Source organism: Leptosomus discolor, chromosome 11 (assembly GCF_034619465.1).
Source record: "Leptosomus discolor isolate bLepDis1 chromosome 11, bLepDis1.hap2, whole genome shotgun sequence".
In the NCBI taxonomy this organism is placed as follows: domain Eukaryota; kingdom Metazoa; phylum Chordata; class Aves; order Leptosomiformes; family Leptosomidae; genus Leptosomus; species Leptosomus discolor.
Window position 1 is genome coordinate 14,744,534 of NC_141401.1, and position 23,753 is coordinate 14,768,286.

Here is a 23,753-nt window from a genome sequence, read left to right on the forward strand (position 1 = left end):
CTCAGAAATGACAAGTATACTTGACTCAAGTTTGGAGCAGAGAGCTGAGCCAGGTGGTTCCTGCAGGTCCCATCCAAATCCCTTATACTGTCATTGTTCGATAACAAGCTTGTTTATTATTTATCAGGCAGTAGTCCGAGTTTCCAAAACTGCCTCTTTGGATTGCGGCCGAGCACTCTGGTACTGGGCATCACACCAAATCCTGCTATCCTGGTTCAATGCCAAGTCAGATACCGCATCAGAAGAGTGTAATTTTATAACCCATTTCCTCAGATACTAATAACTGCACTAAATGCAAAGAAGTAGAAAAACAGGTCTGTAGTGCCTGCAGAGTCTAAAAGGCTTCAGGATACTTTGGGTGAGGTGCTATGAAACAATTAATTAGAATACTCAAAAGGTCGTATTTGTATACTACTAAAGAAAATGGCTGCCATTTTGAAGTCCAAACACAGGGTATTAGAACCTGATTATAAGTAAACGGTTGCTCAGTGTTCTCCCTTACCTAAATCCACAACTTTTATAATGGAAAAAGGAAGAATAATCTTTGCATGCAGGTCTTAGATGCACTTAACTGTCCTGTATGTAGCTTAAAATGTTTACATGTGATAAAAACGAAATTAGGAGAATATGTCAAAATGGAAGCCTATCTAAATAAAACTACTGTAAATCTATTTATTCTGAAAGTGTATAAATGGCATGTATTAGAGCAAGGAAAATTAAGGCTTATTCAAGTTGGGCAGTTAGTTATAAAACTAGAATGTAGAAATGTCAAAAAATTACAGTAAACACAAGACAGATAACTTCACTTGCTAAAAATAACTGTTAAGAAACAGCCATTTGTGTTGCTGGACAACGGCTGTTGTGCTGACAGTTGAACAGGAACAGATTACATGCGCAGATCTCACAAAGCCGTCGTGTTGAACATGGCCTTCTAACATTAATTCCTTTGTGACTCCAAGAAGAGCTCCAAACAGATTTGTGAAAAACTGTGTGCAATTTGGCTTGAGGGAAGGGGGGATTTTTTTTGAAAAGTCAGAAAGTTCAGCACATAAAAAACTTTTTATAAGGCATGACTTGATTCTGATCTAAAAATAGCTTTGCTGATACTCTGTTTTTACTTAACAAGTTACAATAGTGATGCATTTGCTGTGCACTTCGTTAAAAATATCAAGGGAACATAAGAGTGTCTCTCTTTTTTTTCCCCTGCATCCATACCAGAATGATCTTGAATTTTATTATATGACTGATTAACTGTGTGCTGGGAAGCGTCTGGATTGTATTTTGACACAGGCTGACTACCAAGAGGAGAATATGATTTCCTACACCTTCCCTCTTGCTGAGCTTCAGAGTTTTTCCTCTGTAAAGGATAAAGCGACGTTTTGGTTTTGGTTGCTTTATTGTTCCAGTTACTTGTATTTCCTCCTCATATTATCAGTCATCTCGGCATATGAACATATCATTAATAAACTTGCTTTTCACATGTCTGCGGTGAGTTTGTTACTTGGAGGCTATTACAGTTGTTCGGGCACTGAAATGTACAATCTGATACACTTGTCAACCCTTGAGATACACAGCAAAGAGGTTTTTGGGGGTGTTAGTAATGCATTAGACAAAGAAGACAAAGCATCTTCTATTTCAGAAACCAATCAAATCTTATTTCTGTTTTGATTGCTTACAGGGTTTGCTTTGTCTACACATGCCACAAGTAGTATGACTTCATTCACACTTTGTATATGTGATTTATGTAAATACTGATGGGAAATTTGAAATAAAAGATAATAGACTTAACTTGCTATTAGATTTTTTTTAATAGAAAGACATTTCTTATATGGGCAGGAAATTGCAATAACACATCTCCTGATTTATTGCAATAAATCTTCACAGCTCTTCAAAATGAACTGTCGTAGCTCTTCACAGTTAATAGAATTTGAGGTTAACTGGGGAGCAGTACATCGCTATGGCCATGGAAGAGACAGGACAGCGCAGCAGACAGCTCCCATTAATTGAGGGCTCTGCTTAAACCTGGCCACCTGGGGTTCCTGGAAATCCAGGTAGGTTAATCTCGCTTCTTTCTGTTCAAAAGGGGAGTTCCAGAAATGCACTAATATTGAAAGGAGAAATAACGACTCTAACGGTGGCCTTACGTAAACCCAACTAATCCAGTAAGAATGACTGGTTTGACCTCAGTGGGCTCGGGATCAGAGCAATCTCCGTTCCATGTGACAGCTCTTAGGAACGGTATTGCTGAGGAGGCCCCCGGCTCATTTCCTCGGCGTGTTTTTCGTTTGCGTGGCTAAATTTGTTTTACAACTTTCTCTTCTGTTACCTGTTTTGAACAGTTAAGAAAGTTTGTCTTCATCCACCTTGATAACTCATTGATAAAGCACGGCTTCCCTTCAACTTTGCGTTAGAAGCGTTATTTCCGAGCCTGGTCCTCAAGCGAGAGACACGTGTGTTCCTTTTGGTGCAGAACTCCCACACGGCTCGTTTCCCGGCCACCCTCGCTCATGCCGGGGTGTGGGGACGCCGGCCTGCAGCTCTGCGCGCGGTCCCTTCGCCCCGCCGGGCCGCAGGAGCCTGAGGGCGGGGAAACCCGCGGTGGGCCCTCGCGGCGTGACACAGCGCCGAGGGCTGGGCAAGGGAGGGGACAGGCCCCGCCCTCGCCACCCGCGCGCGTTCCGCGCCCGCGACGCCCGGGGCGGGGTGTCCCCGCCGGGCCCCGCCCGCCGCCTCCGCGGGGCGCGGGCCCGACCCTCGGCGCAGGCGGCGCCCCGCGCCCCCCGCCGCCGCGCGGCCCGCCCCCCGCAGCCCCTGTCCCCGCCCCTCGCCGCGCTGCCCTTCTCGGCGGGCGCGATGGGGCGGCGGGCGCTGCTGCTGGCGCTGGGCCTGGCGCTGGCGGCGCTGGGCGCGGCGGGCGGGCAGCACCGTGCCGACTACGACCGGGAGGCGCTGCTCGGCGGACAGGTGGGCGGCGGCGCCCCCGGCCGGCGGGCGCGGGGGACGCGGGGCGGGCGCCAGCGGGCCGGCTTGCCGCCGGCGGGGCCGCGGGGCGGGCGCGAGCGGGCTGGGAAGGCGCCGAGGCGGCCGGGGGCGGCGGCGAGCTGACGGGCTGACTGGGGGTCCCCTCTGCCGCAGGAGGAGGCGGAGGAGTACGCGCGGCTCAGCCCGGAAGAGCAGCAGCGGCGGCTGAGGGTCATCGTGAAGAAGATCGACGCGGACGCGGACGGCCTCCTCTCCGAGGGTAACGGCGGGCGGCGCCCGGCACGGCGCTGGCCCGGGGACCGCGGGGGTTGCGCGCCCCGGAGCCGAGCTGGTGGTAGCACGCGTGGGGGGTTTGCCCGGGGGGGGACCGGGCTTTGTCCGTGCGCCAGGCCTGGCCCGGTGCCCTCGAGAAGGAAACAGCCGATGGCTTGGTGCTGCGGAGAATCTTCATGACAAACGTAACGACCCTCTTGCGCAGCGCGTCAGCGTCACCAACAGACTTCACAGAGAGGGTGTCTCAGGCCCCAACAGTGTGAAAGAAGTGAGGGCCCACGAGCGCACACCGGAGGGAGGTAGCACGGGTGGGAGAGCAGCACTGCCTTGGGCCGGCTTTGCGCTTGTGCCCGCTCCTCGCGCGCGTGAAGCCACTTTGCATCGAGCGGATTTCGGAATCCCGTTTGTGCAACTCGGAGAGCGGGTGTAAAAGGCAAAGAAGGTACCCTGCAGCCGTAATCCTGCGTGCATGCACTTCAGTACCTGGTGACAGTGACACTGAGGGATCATTTATTCCTTTCATCACAATACAGTATCACTCTCCCCAGACGGGTTTTTATCAGTCAAACTTGTGAACTCCACAGTAAACTCAGGCCTTTCCTTTCACTACATCATCGTGACACTTTCTAAATTTAATTTTAAAACCCATTGTGAAAATGTGTTTTTGTTGTTTTGCTGTGATTTTGACAAAAAAGTCCCTCACGTGTACACACACAGAGCAAATAGAATCCTTGTTCAAACACCAGAACGGCGATATTTTGTTAACATGATACTGAACGCACAGGAAGCTTTCTAGGCGAGAGGACAAAATACAGTTTTAAAGACAAGATCAACTGTGTATCTTGAATGCCTTTCACTTTATATGCTGAAACTAATCAACTGCACACTTACTTCAGTGCTCCTTATCTGACAGTGTAGAGGTGAGACGGTGTGTGACTTTGTTGGGATGGCTGGTCCCTGTAACAAACAACAGGCAGTTCACAATGTGAAGGCTGTCAGGGAAGCAGTCTATTTAAAGTGGAGAAATTCCACCCGAACTCCATCCTCACGGTATCTATTCCATTTGGTTCTCAGTCTAATGGAAGCTTGCCCTCCCCTCGCTTCCCAAAGGAAAACTCACAGTGGAATGTGGTTTTACACTAAGAAACTGATGGTATTGAAGCTTTTGCAGCTCAGCATATTGCAAAACACTCCTTTGGAACTCTTTCCTTGTTAGTGGCACCTCCGTTTGAAGGCTAACAGCAAGAGAAGATGTGATGTATTAATAGTGCTTCTCTAATGTCGCAGCATTAAGTATTTCTGATTGACGGCACTGGACATTATGTGTTTAGATGGCTGTGCCTCGTGCCTTAAATGCTGGGAAAAGACTATAAATTACACGTTGCCCATCTTTAAGAAACCATGTTGCGGTTTCTTGTAGGGCTATGCTGGTTTTGTGCACAAGGCTCAGTGGTTACAGAACGTAACATGTTCAGTCAATTCACGGAATCTGTTATAAAGTTGGTTCCTTTGGTAGTACACATGCAGTATTCAAAATATATTTTTTAAAAACTCTTGCCACTTTTCAAAGATACATAAATAAACCTAGTAAAGTTGTATTGACACGTCTGTCAAGAAGGGCAGAATAAGGTATTTTAGTATTTTAAAAAGGCTGTAAGATTTTTCTACACCAAAGTAATTTCTGTAGGATTTTTTTATTAGTCGTCATGACTCTTCAGAGCAGGATTTCTGCTGAGTTGATTTAGCTGTATAATTTTGCAATGCAGAGGAAGTTGTCTTCCCCTTCCGGGCACAATGATGATGGGAGCAATGGTTTTTTTGGGTACCAAGTTCTGTTTAGAGTTGTCTGTCTAAACCATATTCAGCATCATTTTCATAAAGCTCTGCAGGAAAAAAAAAAAAAGGTGAAAGGATGCCACAGTGCTGGTTGGCTTCAGGTTTGGAAAGGCATGGCCACATAATCTTTGCAAGCTGACATAAATGCCATGGGGCACCAAAGGGGGCAGGCTCCCTGCTTCCGTTGTGCAAGTCCCAGTGAGCTAAATAATGGTACTTTCTCGGCCGAAAACTAAGGATCTTCCTTCTTACAGGATCAGTTTTTAGTGATCCAGTTCACTGTGCAGCTGTATGAGTGCCACCTGTAATCATTTTTTCCTGCCACTTCCCATGTGTATCAGAGAGGGATGCACCACACTTCTTCCAGCAGCACCAGTATACGTCAGATTAAAGTAACCGTGTTAACTCTAGCCCAAGGGTGTCAATGGGGAAATGGTACTACGAAAGAAAAACTGAAGGGTGTAGCTGTGATCTGTTCTCTCATTCAGTTAACTTGAAAAAAGCTACAGCATAGAGGAAACAGATGGTTTTGCTTTAGCTAACCTCTTGCTTGTGTGCTTACATCTGAATTGCGCAGTATATTCCAGCCTGAACAGACCTGTAGTATCTTTACAGTTTTTATAGTGCAGATGATTCTGATTTTTAAAAATTTTATTATATTTTTAATGATTTTGACAGATGAGCTGAGTTCCTGGATACAGCAGTCTTTTAAACATTATGTTACGCAAGAAGCTAAGCAACACTTCAATGACTATGACAAAGATGGTGATGGATTAGTGTCTTGGAAGGAGTATAATATGCAAATGTATGATCGTGTAATTGATTTTGATGAGAACACTGTCCTGGAGGATCAAGAAGAAGAATCATTTCGCCAGGTAAAATGTTTCAGCATCAGTTTCTGTAGGCTGTTGGCAAAAGGCAGCAATGTTTGTTTATTGTGACGGAACAAGATGGGTAGAGAAATCGTAGCAGCTGGCACATGTTTTAACACTTTCATCTATCTGAGATAGGGGAGTAATTAAAGGAAAGTAATGGAGTGTTAAAGCTACTACCAACAAAACAAAGACAGAATGAAATTGTACCTCCTGAGTATATCTTGCTAGCTGAGCAGAGTATAACTATTGACAGTCTTATCACAGAGCACAGTCTCCAGCCATCGTCTTAAAACAATCAATTAAATTAGGTCTGTAGCCTAACCAGTGTCCTGCCTTCAGCAGGGGCCAGTAGCACTGGTGTTGGAGGTAAAGGAAACTCTTGTACTCTTTAACCCCCTTTATTGCACTGTTCTGTCCCCTTCTTCCATTATTTCTCACGTACTCAGTGTGGAGTATCAGTCTTGCCAGCTTTAACATTTCCTGTCCATTAGAGACCCACAGAGAAAGCCATAGCAATTCAGACATTTTTAGCAATGAAAATGCAACTCTGATAGCTAAATCTGGATGTATAAATAGCAGAAGTTATGGATTAATCTCACATATGAAAGCAGATTTTTTTAGAGAGGAAAGGAAGGAGGCAAGAGAGGCAGGGAGGAGAGGTTCACCAAGAATCATTGCATAGGAAAACTTGTTTCCTTTCAAGTTATGCATTTATAAGTACATGTAAATATTTCCCCAAAAGAGAATAAGTGAGGTTTTAGACTATTCTCACCTGAGTTTTGTGGGGTTTTTGTAGTTTTTTTTTTATCTGTGAGGATTGCTTTAGCTGCTTTTAGTAAAGTAGTAGGTGGTATAGGATGTTGGCAGAAGTGAAGCTAAAATAAGACAGTGGGCGGGGGATTTTCCACGCGGAAGAAACAAACTGTAAAGCTTTGGAGGTCACTTAACTGAATAATTACATAGCTTTTATATAAAACAAGACTCTAAATGGAACTGCCAGTCAAAATATTAATCCCATGTTTGAGATACTGCCATCATAAATGCATACACTGAGCTAGAACTCCTACTTGCTTGCAGCTGTACTTTGACTGCTTGCTGGGTTTTCCAGCTTGCTGACTTCTTCAACATACGTTGTGAAGAGCAGAATTAGCAGCATTGTACAAGCATCGTATGTCAGCCATCTTCAGCGTTTTCCTTGCCTTTGGAAATTAGTCATCCTGCTCTAATCAAAATGGAAGTGTTAAGACTATGGTATTGATTTGGAATTGACATCAAGTAAACATGAATTTACCAGAAGGTGGCAGCCTTGTTCATCACATCTCAAAACAACACTGAAAAATAGACTTTCCCTCAATAGTTCAAGTTTATGTTGCAGTCTCATACTTTTCTGTAGTCAGTCCTTTTGAATTGCCTTCCCATTTAAACTCTCAGCTAAGGTCAGCTTTTCTTTATGAGTACATTTAATTGGTTTTCAGAATAGGTAAGGTCTTACACTTTGTTACATGTTATGCTCTGTATTAATCAGGTTAACCTAACTTTGAGAGAAGTGTCAATAAATACGGTATAAACTAGGAAGTACAGTTTCAAATGGTTATTTGTAAAGCATTTGTAGTCTCTGGATTGCTGGCCACTCCTTTATCCAGATCAGGGTCACACCGATAGTCACATTTAATCGTGGGATTCCAAAATTTTTATAGCTTACATCACATACAGTTTGAGTAGAGATCAGTTGTTGATGGTGTGGGTCTTTTATTTTGTCTAAAGAGACTACGAAATGAAAAGAAAAAAATAGAACATTTTTGCACATTTGGAATACAGAAACAGGAAGTGCAAGACACTCAGGAATAAGAACTTACCTGATTTTTGTGGGTATGCTTTATTTTTCAAAGGCATGCTAATATTTATACTTAAAATGGGTTAAAGGAGCAACTTTGCCTTGAAATATGCCCAGAGGTAGTGGACAGCAGTCCTGTATTAAGGGAATCTGTCTAATCCTTCAGCACTTAAAATGGCTTCAGAAAAGGCGTTTTAAATATATGGTATTTCAAGACGTTTTTGAACTACAAACAGCCCTTGATATAAATGAGATACAGATCAAGAAGGTTAATGTCTTAAAATGTACACTTTGGAATTTGCAATGGCTACCATTAATTATAATCATTGTATTTCACTAGGTTAGTTTGGGAATGGTGACTTTTAGAAGAGGAAGCATGTGTAAAGACAAGAATTCTTGGTCTTTTCATTATTTCCCTTTTGTGTTTTTGAAGCCTTGGCTAAGAGTGTGTTTTAAATGTGTCCTTAAATTGAAAAAAAAAGGAAGTTTTTATGCAATTCCTAGAATAAAACGAAGTGCTGTTCAATTACAAGTGCTGTTCTCATTGCTCTGGATGAGCTCTTTCTAGTGAAAATATAACATCAGTATAATATGAGTAGGTAATGTGAAACAATTAATATTCTAATGAGCTTACAGCCAGCTACTATAATATTGTTTTTCCTTTTCATTAAGTGCTCTAACTAAATCTGTTTTCTAAGCTTCATTTAAAGGAGAAAAAGCGTTTTGAAAAAGCTAATAGAGATGATGTTCCTGATCTAAATGTGGATGAATTTGTTGCTTTTGAACATCCTGAAGAAGTGGAGTATATGACGGTAAGATTTAGGAGAGTATCTTTATCAGCCTGTATATATAGATGCACCGTCTTTTTAATGCACGTGCTTAGCCCCAGTACTAGGGGAAGTGTGCTCTTGAGCAGTTACATGTCCTGCTCTTACAGACCAAATTAAAAGTCAGACAATGTGTTGTGGATCCAGTGCTGGAGGTCAGGAGCTGGAGTGGTAGTTCAGTGCTTTTCTTTGAAATCTGTTTCAAGAACTAGTATTGCACAACTATCCCCAGCTTCTGGGATTGGGCTGACATGGCTATCTCTAAACTCTGTTAGGTTGGAAATACTTCAGTGAGATTTTTAGCCTGAGGAAGTTTCATGCCCAGTTCAGAGTTCAGTTCTGGTTAGGGGGACTTACAGGAAAGATTTCTTTGCACAGGAAGAGGTCAAGTGCCAGTTAGTCTCACTTTGCTTAAAGGGACCAAATAGAATCAGAATCGTAGAACAGTTTTGGTTGGAAGAGACCTTCACGATCATGGAGTCCAACCTTTGTCCTAGATCTATCCACACCACTAAACCGTGTCCCTAAGTACAACACCTACCCATCTCTTAAACACCTCCAGGGATGGTGACTCCACCCCCCCCCCCGGGCAGCCTGTTCCAACACCTGACAACCCCTTCAGTAAAGAAATTCTTCCTAGTATCCAGCCTGAACCTCCTCTGGTGCAGCTTAGGGCCATTTCCCCTTGTTCTGTTGCTTGTTACTAGGGAGAACAGACTGACCCCCGCCTCGCTACAACTTCCTTCTCCAGCCACAAAGAGCATTCAAACCCATCTGAAGTTTTAGTATTGTCTGTACTATGGTCAGAGTTTGTGGGATTATTATTTCAGCCAGGAGTGCTTTGTCGTTGATCATGTTTCATCACTGCTGTGGCTGTTGGTGTCATTCCAGCTCCGTACCGACAGCTGGCCCCAGTTATAAGTACACTGGTGCTTTTCAGCAATAGAGCCTTCAGTTTTGGCTATGATGCTGCAGAGCCAACTGCCAGGAGGAGTGCCGTGCAAACAGAGTCTCTGTTCATGTTGACATAACTGTTGATTATGGACAAACAAGAAAAGACAGAACTACAAAAACAGGCACACTGGCTTCACTGGGAAACACAGGAGCAAAAGACCAGCCAGTTTTCCTAACAATTTCATAAAGTTGCAAAAATGCAAATTAGGGAATGCATTACAATAAAAAAGACAAGTGAAATGAGATGATACAGCTTTGTACAAATTCATGTTTCTCAGCTACTTTCGTAGTTTTGAATTATGTTAAAGGATTTCAACTCTATGTACATCTTTCGGATTTGGTTTTCATAAAACCCGACATCCTAAACTCTTAAGAACAGATCTGGTTTGTTGCACAGGAACCGATTACTGCAGTAGTCTGCATAAAACAGAAAAGCAGATTTGAAATGTCAGAGTCTTTACTTTAAAGAATACCTTATTGCTCTAAAATGATTTATTGCTGTCTCTCTTGATTACAAGTTGCTAATTTTTCACAAATTTATATTTTGCGTTTTGCATGTCTACGAAAGGACTTTGTCATTCAGGAGGCTTTAGAAGAACATGATAAAGATGGTGATGGATTTGTTAGCCTGGAAGAATTCCTTGGTGATTACAGAAGAGACCCAAGTAAGGAAAAAGGGTGGGGGCATGAAAGAAGGAACTGAACAAAAGCTTTTGGAATGGAGTGAATTGTATGCACCTTTATTTTCAGCTTTTTAAGCCTCGACTTACAGGTTCTGAGTAACATTATACTTTTAGAACAGTTCAGTTTCCTAGTACTGGACATAATAGATCATTATTTCAGTCTGCCTTGTATGTATTTGGCAGGAGTTTGTGTACAGCCCATTCCACTGTTGCCTTGCAAGTTCTAGTTTTCCTAAAGACTGAAGCGTACTTCTCATCCCTGGGTATGCAGCTGAAATAAGATGCAGTTTTGCTAACTGAACACATCTGCAAAACCAGCCAGCACGAATGTTAACATTGAACTTTGCTGGTCTTTATCAGCTTAAGGCGGCAGCTGTCAGCCTTGCTTAAGAAGGATTGAAGCTGTGTGTGTTTTAAGAGAGGTGGAGGGGAGGTGTAAGGAGTCTGTTCACTGTACCATATATCAAAAGCCTATCTGCTTTCACTTTTGGGGTTTTTTCTATTCCTGCCCTTCCTTAAACTTCCTGTATTCCTTCTTTAACAAGAAAAAGGTCACTCAGCTGGTTTTATCAATACTTTTCTCCAGGTATGTTACTAATAGATAAATATTTTATAGGCTGTATTTGATTTGCTACAAGATAGGGCAGATAACTCCTCCAGTTCTAAAAAGACCAGTGGCATGTGGAAAGTCTGCTTGGTCCTAAGGAGTGCTAATTCTTAAGTGTGGACTAACATCCTAGCTGGGGAAAATGTTTAACCACATGAGGATATGGAGAAATAGGGGAGAAATAATTTTTCTTCACTCCAGTCAACCATCTGGAATTTCACCCTTTATAACCATCTTTGTTTGCCAGAACCAGTAAAAAAATAGATCTCTGATGAAACTACAGGGTTCTTTTATCTTTTACCTGCTCTGACTTGAAAAAAGGTTTTCCAAGCCAGTCTATCTGAAGTTGTTGGAAAGGAGTGAAATTGTTGCTAGGGTCCTTGCAGTAATGATAACAGCTTTGTCATTAAGCAAGAATTCAGAATCAGCTATAATTGTAGAACCTACTTCAACTTTTCTCTGAATTGCCATCTCTTCTGCAGTCAGTGTTCCTGCAGCACACTCTAAAATGACTAATAAACTACATGATGGGCCTGGTTTCTTAATCATCATGGTTTTGGGCAACAATGTGTGGTGAATTGTGACATTAAGGGATAAGCTACTTGCAGACTAGATGTTAGAAAGAAAGGAGAGGGACTTGACTCTTTTTGTTCTTTTATAATAGAAACCTAATTATTTTTAAACTGTTAATTTATCTGCTTGTGATGCCAACTACTTTTGACTTTCATAAGGTTTAGGAAGTCTTAATATCTGTTCGTGCTTGTTTGCAATTTTTATCTGTTTGATAAATTGCTTCTAAATGTCTTGAAGAGTTAGAGACAAGTTTAAGATTGCTGGCTAGGCTGCAGGATGCAATACCAGCGTATAGGGTAAGTATAAAACAAGTGTATAAATAAAGAAATAAATAACAACAGTAAATGAAATTGCTTTGGATATATTCCAGGTATATTAGAAAACAAAAAAATATTAGACAGTAAACTAATTTGAAAGCCTGCGGCGTTGGCCTGAGTCTGTTGAGCCTGCACTAATCAAGAGCTTTGCCTTCTTGGTTACCTGTCATGGACGGACCTCCCTTGGTGTGAAAGCAGGGGAACAGACAGTGCAATGTTACTAAAAACTTCGTATGGCCTTATAATGTCATAATCCCATATACTGCAAACCACTATTTATCTACGTACTTTTGGGGACACTTGTTGATTTAAAGCCTTTCCCTACTTTCTTCCATCCGTTAAGTGCTGAGATGACCGATGTCTGAGGCCTATAGTATTGTGCATGTGGCTGTCATGGGATATTCTCAACGTGATATCTGCAGCACGATTGCTGTACGTTAGTGGGAGAGTAGTCTTAGTCAATGTGAGATTTCTCTGTCATCCACTAACTTTTTCCTACCGATAATGTCAGCTGTCCCAATAAGTAGGAAACCATCTACTTGGCAGCACGTTCAGTATAAAGTATGCTTCCTCCGCTATCAATTTGGGTAATTGTGGAGATACTGAAATAACAGTTCAGTTGATGGTAGACCTTAACGTTAATGTCCAATTAGTTCAACTGTAAATTTACCATCTTAATATTACCTTAGCTTTAAATTCTGTTTTATTCTATACAAGTATTTTTTTCATATGTGGACAGATGTATTTATTTAATCTACTGAGACTGGTCTGTAAGGCTTGTCTTCGTTTAATGAAATCACTGTTATGTTATATGACGTTTAAGTTTATTTGCTTAGGAGAAAAGGTGAAAACATATGCTTTAAGGTAGAGAGTGGCTTTAAACTTTACCAATGTGTCTCACTAGCTGCAAGGGAAGATCCAGAATGGATACTTGTTGAGAAGGATCGGTTTGTGAATGACTATGACAAGGATAATGATGGAAAACTCAACCCTCAAGAGCTGTTGTCTTGGATAGTACCTAATAATCAGGGTATTGCACAAGAGGAGGTATGTGTTTTGACTGCTGTTTAGATTTTAATTAATGCAGTAGAATTTTGAAGGTATCATAACAAAATTACAGATGCATTCAGCTTTATCATGTCTTAGTTGATAAAAATGCTTAATAGATATTTGCATGTATTTTTAACCTTTTTTCTGTTTGACAATGAATGCAGGTCCTTTAACTGCATTAGGCAAATTTGAAGTTCCTACTGTATTAATGTTTGTAAATTAACCAAGTGCTTTTCTACATGTTTTAATAGCTTATTTGGTTTGACTTAAGGGTACAGTATTTTAATCAGTTATTTTGTAGTTATTGTAGGTAAATCTAATGAGATATACTACTAAAAGAAGCTCTTATATACTGAGAGCAACATTTTGAAAACAAAAATTGATGTGACTCTTCTAACTCTAAATCACCAAAATTTGTGGAACTAAAAACTTGTCTTTTCGTAAGTACAAGAAAAGAGAAGGACTCTGTGATTCAAGATGCTGTAATGCAAACTTTGATCGTTATAATAAATGGTTTAGTCAGGGGTGGAATGCTGTAATAGGTTTCAGAGGATTCTCATTTTAGCTGTCTTTATTTTTCCATAGCCAGCAGTAGAAGCACTGAGTGTTCCAAAGCAACCTGTTTTAGTAAGCAGACTTCACAGTGGCTGGCTGCGATAGAGAGGATTTCTGCCTTTCTGCTAGTAATTTTTTATCTTAATTTGTCCAAGTCCTTTCCTTTGCCCTGGAGGATTTTGGTGTTCAGAGTGGCAGGAACAAGAGGTCTTCCTATGCCTCCATGATTCCTGGTGAAGACAGGCGATGCTTTGTGTCTAACAGCGCAGCCCATCTGCTGTGCTGGGCCATCTCCTTACTGGGGTCCCACCTCTTCCTTTTTCAGCTCTGTGGGTGACAGAAAAAGCAATGTGGCTAGCACGCAGCACTGGCTGCTCACGTAGCTCGGCTCGTAGGAAGCTAAGCTGTAAAATTGCTCTAGTAGTGTTTTTGTAAACGTGGAGCTGTAAGCCTTCACACAGACTTGTTTTAACATCTGACTCTTGAGGCTGGTTGGTTCTTATTTTGCAGAAACAATACTGTTCTAGCTGACATGAATTGTGTGCGATGTTCAGTCTATTTGTACTTTTGTGTTTGCTTTTTTTTTTTTAGCAGTTCTTTGCTATTAATTCAAACTCTAGTTTATAGCAAGGCCATGCTGTAATAATAACTCAGTTCTGCAAGAAATCAGTTTTTTATTTTTCTCTAATGTGCTATATTTTTTCTTTAGTTAATGTAAGGGCTCAGCAAAATCATCGATTCTAAAGGGATTGACTTAAGTCATAAATGGCTGTTTGAAAGCTGAATATTGCAGTTGCATTTTGGCGTTGCAAAATGACTTGAGAAACCTGGTAGCTAAATAACATAAAAATTAGAAAAAATTACAATACATTCCATTTCCAGGAATTGATCTGTGTTTACCAAGATGTTTGTCTTAATAATCTTTTAGCTTTTGCCATGCAGAATGCTTTTAAAATCTGCTTGGCTGACGTTAGTCCCTGTTTTTTTCTTCAGTCCTTTTTGGTGATGTAGTCAGCTTAAGTGTAAGTAATAGTTAATTAAAAAAAAAAAGTCACTAAACAGTTATATTGAGGCAAACCAATCAGAAAAACTAGGAACAGAAGGATTCTCTAAATCATTCTATCTGTAGATGTTTAGCAAATAAAACCAAAATCCATGTAAGACTAGGACTCCTTTATTTCTGAGAAATAATAGGTTCAGTAGAGCTGCTGTTAGCTATGTGACACTTGTGAATAAGCTACAGCTAAAATATTCTGCATTTTTTTTGTTTTACTGCTGAACTTCCCTCCTTTTATAATATATAAATAAGCAAAAATATGAGAATTTTTTAATCTTGCCGTTTCATTTGACATTGTCATGATTTAGTATTAAAAAGTCTTTTCAGAAAACCAAGCTTTTGCCTTCAGAAAATGGGGGGAAACATGAATTGCTACCAAAGTTGAAGCTCCTGTGCATAGATGGCTCATCTCGTCCACTGTTGGAGATAGAAATCTCCTTCTCACAGTTGACATCAAGTTCTTTCCAGTTACATTTTAATCATGAAGTACAACCATGAAGGATTTTCTGCAAATCACAAATAGATACAGAACATCCAGCTGCAAATCGCTATCCCTACTTTTTTTTTCTAATGTGCATGGGTGATGGAAAAGTGAGTCTCCACAGGTTCAGGAAATAAAAAATGGCTTAGCAGAGTAGACACCTCCTGAGTTGAAAGCCAGAGTGCCTACAGCGTAAGCTGAGAGCTGTGAACAACGCTTCTCTTCTCAGACACAGGGTGAATATGTGACTGAGATAGCAGGTGCACGCTTCTGAAAGAGAATGCTCAACTTCAAGACTGTCTTGGCTCAAATCCTAGTTGAGGTCGCACACCTCAAGAACTTGCTATTGTAGCTGTCACTCAGTGGCTGAATGTCCAGAGGAGCCCTCTGAAAACACCAGATCTCTGGCTGGTGTGCTAAGCTTGCATTTTCTGCAGATCGTACACTAAAGCCGTGTACTGCTCTCGCCTGTGGATTTCAAGGACTATGGGTGCTTGCAGGAAGATGATTAATCTTCACTAGTTTAATACTGTCTTCCACCCCTCAAAACAAAGCTATGGGTTTGACATTGATTTGTTGCTTTAGAAGTGATAGTGAGGGTAGAGATTTTATATTGTGATTTTGCCAAATGAGAGAGGCAAAGGGAAAGGAACCAAGGAAAGAAAGGCTCTGTTCTGAATGCAAAATCTTGTCTAGCTTGTTACAAATAATGGTTTTGTGGCAGGACTTTGACAAAGCCATTCCAAAAGCATTATTTATAAATGCTCATATCTATTAACTGTGCACATGGTGTTCCATTTATTTTAAAGGCTCTTCACCTTATTGAAGAAATGGATTTGAATGATGATAAAAAGCTTTCTGAAGCAGAAATTCTTAAGAACCAGGATTTGTTCCTTAACAGCGAAGCAACGGATTATGGTAGACAGCTTAATGATGAACGTTTCTATCATGAAGAACTTTAGATTATTTATTTTGTAATCTGTTTTTCTTCCCTTTCTTTCATTTGGAGCTTTTGTTAAAAGCACCCATCAGCTATTTTGCAAGTTTTATGCTGTAATTATAGTACACTAACATTTGTGTAAATAATTTGCATTCAAAATTTAATTGCCCTCCTGCAGACTTCCTTGGGCCTCTTCTAGCCTTCAAAATTAATCTTACTTCCAGAATTACGTAGTGTTGGGAAATAAATTACTTCAGGGGTAGTACTGTATTGTGAAGAGTTGTTCTACTGTACTTGAAGAAAGTGGAAAATCTAAATGATTCTGAAAGAATGCAAAACAGTGACTGAGAGACTACTATTTTTTCTAATCAGTTTAATTAGGGTGGGGAGTGGGGAAGGTGGGGGGATGTCTAGAGTATTAACTGTGTTTTATTTAATACGTTTGGAGAAACACTTAGATGAATGCCTCAATTGTTTAAGAGGTTTCTACTTAATTTTAAATGGTTTCTATACTGTGTTTTATTGTATCATAAAACTTGCTATTTTTACATCTATAGACAATAATTGTTTTTAATGTACAATTCTACAGCATTAGCAATACGATGGTATTTTACAGTGTTAAGAACCTCTTCATTTGCTGGATTAAAACTTGAAATATTCTGTCTTTCTGTGTTTTGTCTATTTATTACTTACTGTGGGTCACCCATAGCAGCTCCATGGAATGTGAACAATGTATGCAGTGTTCCTAACGTACAACGGCAACATTCTTAGCTTTTATTATCCAAAGATGCGTTATCTCATCTACATGTAAAAAAGATTCAAAAAAAGCAAGGTGTGCATTTAGCATCTTCAGGAGAAGTTTGTACAAGCAATTCATTTGTTTTTTCTTGATTTGCAATATATGGAACTGTCAAGCATCAAGGCATTACATAATATTTGCAGTAATAGCCTCTAAAAGTTAACTTTGGTTGAAAGCTCCACGATTACCATTCATTAAAGTGAGTACTGTCCCGTTATGTGATTATCTGAAATAGTCTGAATGGTTAATGGCACAACAGATTCAATTTAGGAAAGCACAAGTGTTCGTTTTTTGTCTCCTAGAAAGTCACAGAAATGAGCTGGGTATTCTAAACAAAGACAAAGCCTCGCAGAACAGATCGTGTAGTGTATTAAGGTTTTTTAATTCCTAGGTAACTAACTCCTGCAATGCTCCTGCAGCATTCTTCCTGACTAATGTTTTTCTTCCTCCCAACTCTATTGAGTAAAAGCAACTAGTTCTGCCTTGTTCTTTTTTCCTGATATACCATCTCTTAATTATTCTCAGAACAAACAGGAAATTCATTTTGACATAGGTGTTGAAGTATCATCGTTAGAAGGCGAGCCATTTTGATTCAGAACAAAACTACATACACTTCTACTGTATTTTTTTAGATATCATAGTGACAGAAATTCAAAACGCTTTTTCAGTTTTAGTGGTTGAGGGTTTTTCTACCCATAGTTGCTTATTCTAGTTCCTGGGAATGTGAGTACAACTATTGCCAAGTTGGTGGTGGGATCTGATGTGAAGAAAACTAGTCTAATTAAATCCAGTGTGTTTGGGAATATTAAAACAGTTGTTGTCATCTTTGTTGGTTTGAGATACAGCCAAAGTTGCCCATTTGTTATTATTCTTTATGTCATTTTAAAGCAAGTCTTAATGACAGATTCAACTGCGTACCCAGTATTACAAATGTCATCATCAACTTGAAAGTTCAACTTCCAAAACAAGGGGAAAAAAGAATGCCTTTGGAAGGATGCCGCTGTCCTTTGCTCTTTGACCCAGCTCCAAGTCATTTGTTGGATTGCAACAGAGTGCATAAACCAAGAATAAGAAGAGGTATAGCAAGAGCAGTAAACTGCCACACAGCTTGGCATTTATACAGTCCCCATCTTGGACTCTGTGCCAAACAACCAATTTATTAGTTATTTTAGTATTTCTGTAAGCAAATCACGTTAGGTATCATTAGTGCTTAGCTCATGTGAGACACAGAACTACAGCTTTCGTCACTTTGCAGCTCAATGTAATTTTAGGGGCACAGAGAGCTAGAACTTCAAAAGGAAACAATATAATGGTTAATGTAACTGAAATGGGGGTTTGGAGAAGTGCTAAGCTCAATCCTCTAATAATGTTGAATTCTGTTGAACGTTTCTGTAATTCCTGGGGTAAATTAATGAGACTTCTTTTGATTTCTGATAATGTTGTTAAAATTAGGCTTCTTTTGCTTTAGGATTAGAAGCCTAATAGTGCTTTCACAGTCTTGGAAAGATTTGTGGCTTTTGATGGTTTAATCTAGTGGCTAGGTTGCCCGAACTGGCAATCCACCTCTTACATGCAGTGAAGTCTATCCAAATATCCGACTTGAGAGTGGCTCCAGTATTTTCAGGGCTATGCACTGATGAAGTCCCTTACCTAGCATTTTTAACTATTTTAACATTTATTAACTATTATTTATTCTATATATTTATAGAGGGAATGACTGGTACTGAGTCTGGGATTACCATTGCCTGCGAAAGTCACACACCAAGTAACCCAGACTAGCCTAGTCTTTATGTTTCCTGTTGGCCCTATTCTTTGTAGAAAATTCAAAGCCGCTCTGTATGGGGAAGGCCGAGAGCAGTGTCTCGTAGGTCTCTCCCCTCTGCCAGGCTTTACAGAATGTTTTCCACAACATCCAAATGTCAGCTGTAACCACATGTGCTCAACCATGAAGATATTTTGGAACAAAGGACCGTGTCTTGTGCTGTTTTGTCATGTAAAACTGATGCTTTGTTTTGAAAGCACAGAGGCTGCTGTGATAGCCAAGATGATAGGCTTTGAAAAACTAAGGGACTGTTTTGTGCCTGGTTTCTTAAGGACATAGTACTTTGGGAGTCTCTGTGTTCCTGTCTGTCCCACCTGTATTGGAACTTTGATTCTTTTCTCATTTTCTCACCAATCACAGACGGAATCACAGAATGGCAGGGGTTGGAAAGGACCTCTGGAGATCACCTAGTCCAACCCCCTGCTAAAGCAGGGTCACCTACAGCAAGTCGCACAGGATCATGTCCAGGCGGGTTTTGAAAGTCTCCAGAGAAGGAGACTCCACAGCCTCCCTAGGCAGCCTGTTCCAGGGCTCTGCCACCTTCAGAGTAAAGAAGTTTTTCCTCATGTTGAGGCAGAACTTCCTGTGCCCCAGTTTGTGCCCGTTGCCCCTTGTCCTGTCGCTGGGCACCACTGAGAAGAGCCTGGCCCCATCCTCTTGACACCCGCCCATTAGGTATTTGCAAGTGTTGATAAGGTCCCCTCTCAGTCTTCTCCAGGCGGAAGAGCCCCAGGTCTCTCAGCCTTTCTAAGAGACTCCTCACCAACCAAACAAAAACAGGTTGTAGGGATATTTTAGAAAGCAAGAGCAGATTCAGCTAATGCTACATTTCATCCCAGAATTCCCTTTTGAGGAAGGAGACTTTATTTGATTAAACCGCACAGCTTCTAGCTGCAGAAGTTTTGTGAACACAGTTCAGGTTATGGAACAGCTCAAAACAGCCAGTCTGAAAACCTGAAAAGATCAAACTCAGAATTGAAACCTTATCTTTGACTTACAGAAAGACTAAAAAGAGAGATGGTGAAGGTTAAGTGTCTCATTTTCTTTGTCAATACACTGCTTTGAGATGAAGAGGCACCCTACTTCAGCCCGTTGTACTGAAGGTCTCTGGCCTGTTACAGCTGATCTCACTTTGTAAGCAGCACGTGCAGAATATTCCCAATTCAAATACAGAAGCTGGTTAAAGCACTTTGTTTCCATGTAGTAACCACTCAGGTTTCTTAGAGAGACTGAGCATTCTCATTGGCAACCTCATTCTCATCCTCAAAATTAGTTACCCCTAATTCAGGGGCCATCCCCAGCTCTGTGGGAATATGCATTAGCATGATTCTTTGGATGACGTCTAAGTGAGAGAGACTTTCAGAGGAACAAATACTCGATGAAAAGAACACAATTCCTCTGCTTGTTCAAAAATAATTCAATTTATGAAATCAAGGAACTAGCAAAATTTTATTTCTAAACAAACATTGCATGTAAAAATACGAGGTGAACAGGGCAAAGGGAGAGTATGACAGCAAGTAGATGAAGTATCAACACTACAGAGCTTAGATTTGCAAAATTTTCCAGAACACGTAGCAGCTCACACACTTACTATCTACAAAAACACATCCTGCCAAAAGCACAGCTCATCTCAAGGAAAGTGGATGGGTGACAGAACAAGCAAAATTACACTGCTGGTGTAAACAAGCCAGACTTCTCAGAGGTGCACTGCGAAGCAACAGGAGGCAACAGTCACAAGTTCCAGCAAGGGAAATTCTGACTAGATGAAAAATTCGCAGTAGTGGTTGTTAAGCAGTGAAACGGGCCCAGAGAGGCGGTGGAAGAATTTCCACCCTGGAGATAGTCAGAGCTCAAAAAGGTCCTGGGCAAAGTGATCTGTCTTTGAAGTCGGCTCCGATTGAAGCAGAGACCTGTCTTGCACAGACCAGGAGGCACAAATCATCCTGTTCAAAGTGGTCCTATCTAAACCATTCGGCAAAGTGTGTTTATTTTTCTATATATTGTAAGATATTTTGAGTATGCAGCATTTCCAACTACAAGCTATCCGTTCCTCCTCTGTCTTAAAAAAATCCCCACAGCTTGCTAGAATTAATAAGTAAAACCTCTCACAAGGTGAACGCTGATCTCAGCGTTGCTTTTAATGTAACAAGTTATTCTTGTTATAACATGTATATTATACGTATATATAAATACACAGAGGGTAGCACCCCATGCGAAGTACTCTGTGCCCTTCTCACAAGAAGAAAATTCACATTAAAGGGTAATTCCACAAGAATTTGGTCTTAAAGCCAAATCCTTTGTGCTGTATAAATGCTGCTCACATGGATGTGTACCAATGTCTCTATATGGAGGCGTAAGGAAATACTTGTTCATGAAGAATGTTATTTTACCAGCACCACCGATCTATCAAAGCAAAAAGGAAGAAGTTGAAAAAACAATCTGAAAGGAATTCACGATAAATAAAGAAAAACGTAAACTCTTTTGAGAAAGACAGTAACAAACCTTTCTTTTGATAGTAACAGCAGTAGAAAACAAGGCTGAGCAACAGTAATCATCAAGCATAACCACTTATCTAGCTGAAGCGTGATTCAGCCGATTGGGATTTCAGGTTTGCAAAAAGCACAAATGCTACAAATGCTTTTACCAGTTCCCTGTTCCTCTCCTACCTGCCAAGGCAGGAGCATGTGGCAAAATATCTGAGTGATGCTCCAACAGGTGGAGGATCACAGAGCTAACTGAGACTAAACACTAGTTTGTCTGAACTGTGTCAGTTGTGTTTTGTGTGGAAATTGGAACTACTGCACTTTAATATTTCAGACTGTTTACAATAATAAACATGCAAATTATTTATCTAGAGAAGTTTTGCTTTTTAAAGACTTGAAAAGATCTTTCAGATGTTCACTGTTGACTTGCTACGGTTTGACATTTCTACTCAGAAAAAAATTATAAAGCAATTGGTGATGTTTCTAAATGAGCAAATAAGCAGAATATTTGCTAAAATATGCTGAAGGAATCTAAGCTGTTGGCTCCCATGACGCTAAACAATTCACTGTATTACTAAAGTAGGGATATTTTGTAGAGACAGACCTACTGGAGATGGTATATTTTAAACAAAGGTCCAATGGTTTGAGATCAACTAAAAATGCCATGATTTTTCACAAACACAGCAACATCTTTGCAAATGCCGGCCTCAACAGCTGTTGCCTGTGTGCATACCCCCTGTAGTTGCAATCAGGTAAGATGAGTTTTTCGCAAAGCATATCCTGAACTTCTGCCTAATGTTTCTGTGAACTTGAAGCCGCCTTTCTTTCCAGAATTGCTGTGTTCAAAGAGTCTTTTCTGAGAAGTGGAAACCTCTTCAGCGCTGCAAGCACTGCCGACTTGGCTAATGAATATGCAATACTTGCAAATGAATAGCAATTTCCTTTGAATTAATGGGATGGAGAAAGTCAGTATATTGGGAAAACATACAAAAGATGTCAGAGAAATAAAAAGCATCTTTCTGCAGGTACCTGAAGTTATGACAAGAAGGGGAGATAGAAACACAAATCTTTTGATTTTCTCTTTCACAAAGTGGTTATATTTCTCTCCAAAGAACTACCAGATACTGTTAATGTTAATCAAGCCTCCTGTGACATTGCACTTTCCCACAGTTTCTCTTCTCCTTTCTTTATCTTTGAAACACTTTCAGGGGTAAGGATGGTAGCTAACCATGTATAAACACATACCAAGCACAAAAAGACCCCACATTTCTGTGATATGAACAATATTAGGATATACAGAGTATCATGATGTAAATTTTAGAGGAAATCCATTCATCTTCTTCATAATTAGAGAATTATCTTTCTCTTGGGTAAAACGTCAGGGACTGGGTCCACCTTCTAGTGAAGGCCCCTACTGGAAACCGCTACAGAATGCTAGGTGCTGGTTAAGAATGAAGTCTATTATGAAGTCAATTAATCTGTGTTAGTTGTCAGTTTTACTGAAGTAAATGCCAGCAGGACTGTCTTGTACAGTCTGAAGCACTGTCTGAAACAGTGCTTTTGGAAGGCTGTTCAAATAGTTCCTTCTAAAAGAAGCAAAAGGAGCGTGTTTCAGAGCCGAACAGGGCTGGAGCGCTATTGAATCAGCTTTCAGCCAGCAGCCCTAGATGGGTTCAGAGGAGTTGTTACAAATCAAGCGGGATGCTCAGAGGCTGCCGTTTCTGTTTCCATGGGAACAGAGATTGGCTCCTCACAGAAGGCAAGGTGATTTAAAAATTTTTAAATTGGCACAATTGTGGATAATTTGAAAGCCCCTAACATTTCTCGCCTTGAAATTTGGATAGCCATTTGTATGGAAATAGAAACAGCAGGTGTGGCTAACCAGCTAAAACGCTGGTATATTTTAGTGTGGTTTTCCTCTGGAAGTGGTTTCATTGCTGTTGGTGCCTCTAGGCTTTGGGACTCAGTTAGACACCGGAGGCTGGACTCTCTTAATTTTGAACATGACTATACTACAACAATCCTTGTGAAGCCGTATCTCTTAGGTGTAATTGTTACAGAGGCTTCGAAGGACTGTAGAAGTGCTTTCTGTTCTCCATTTTCACTTCACAAACAATGATTCCAAGGGACCACAATATACCTAAGGAATTTTGAAAAACAGAACCAACTTAATACCTGAATTACCTGACTATTCAGCATCTCTTTATATACTGCCTTAGTACTTTTCATAGGCTCCCTCATCCTGTTTCTATGTAGACTGAAAAGTTTACTCCATCAGACTGCCCCAAATCAGAAACACTAACAGTGAAGAAGGTCTCGCCTGAAGCCCTGGATGAGCACAACCCTGTTGGTAGGCACTATTTTCATATTTTAACCACTGTCAAGTCCAAACCTGCCACCCAAATTCCTATTAAAAAGTTTTGCTCAAAACAGTATATAGTTAATAAAAATGAAATGAAACTTCCATTCTGGTGCACATCAAAATTTGAGGGTTTTTAATATAAACTTTTTTTTAAAAAAATCAGACTTTTCACCAGAATAGATTCTACAGAATACATTCAAATGGTACATTCTCCTGCCAAACAATTTAATTACTGTGGAAAAAAAAAGAAGCAAACAATACTCTGGCCTGGAGACTGATTCTTGGCCTTATCAGACAGAAAACCTGATTTTTAACCTCTCAGAGCAGTGGTGGGAAGGAAGGTGCAGCGGCTGTCAGGGAAGCATTCCACTTAAGGCTTGTTATTGACAGTTCTGAATTTCTGAGTGGAGCTATATGCAAAGATTAGATGAAAAGCCAAGTTG

General features: G+C 40.7%; 1 protein-coding gene across 1 annotated transcript; it reads left to right on the forward strand.

The window, feature by feature from the left end:
* Positions 1 to 2,853: 2,853 nt before the first annotated feature.
* Positions 2,854 to 16,201, forward strand: RCN2 (reticulocalbin 2). Its single transcript, XM_086471625.1, has 7 exons — positions 2,854 to 2,964; positions 3,136 to 3,241; positions 5,770 to 5,966; positions 8,499 to 8,612; positions 10,150 to 10,246; positions 12,666 to 12,808; positions 15,714 to 16,201. The coding sequence occupies exons 1-7, from the start codon at positions 2,854 to 2,856 to the stop codon at positions 15,864 to 15,866; spliced, it is 921 nt and encodes a 306-aa protein (XP_086327751.1). The 3' UTR covers positions 15,867 to 16,201.
* Positions 16,202 to 23,753: the final 7,552 nt, after the last annotated feature.

What these genes read in the sequence shown, in the direction of transcription:
- RCN2 (XM_086471625.1), top strand. Translation starts at nt 2,854, where the DNA reads ATGGGGCGGCGGGCGCTGCTGCTGGCGCTGGGCCTGGCGCTGGCGGCG. An exon ending in AGGCGCTGCTCGGCGGACAG is followed by an intron (nt 2,965 to 3,135) that starts GTGGGCGGCGGC and finishes CCTCTGCCGCAG; the next exon opens with GAGGAGGCGGAGGAGTACGC. An exon ending in AAGAAGTGGAGTATATGACG is followed by an intron (nt 8,613 to 10,149) that starts GTAAGATTTAGG and finishes TGTCTACGAAAG; the next exon opens with GACTTTGTCATTCAGGAGGC.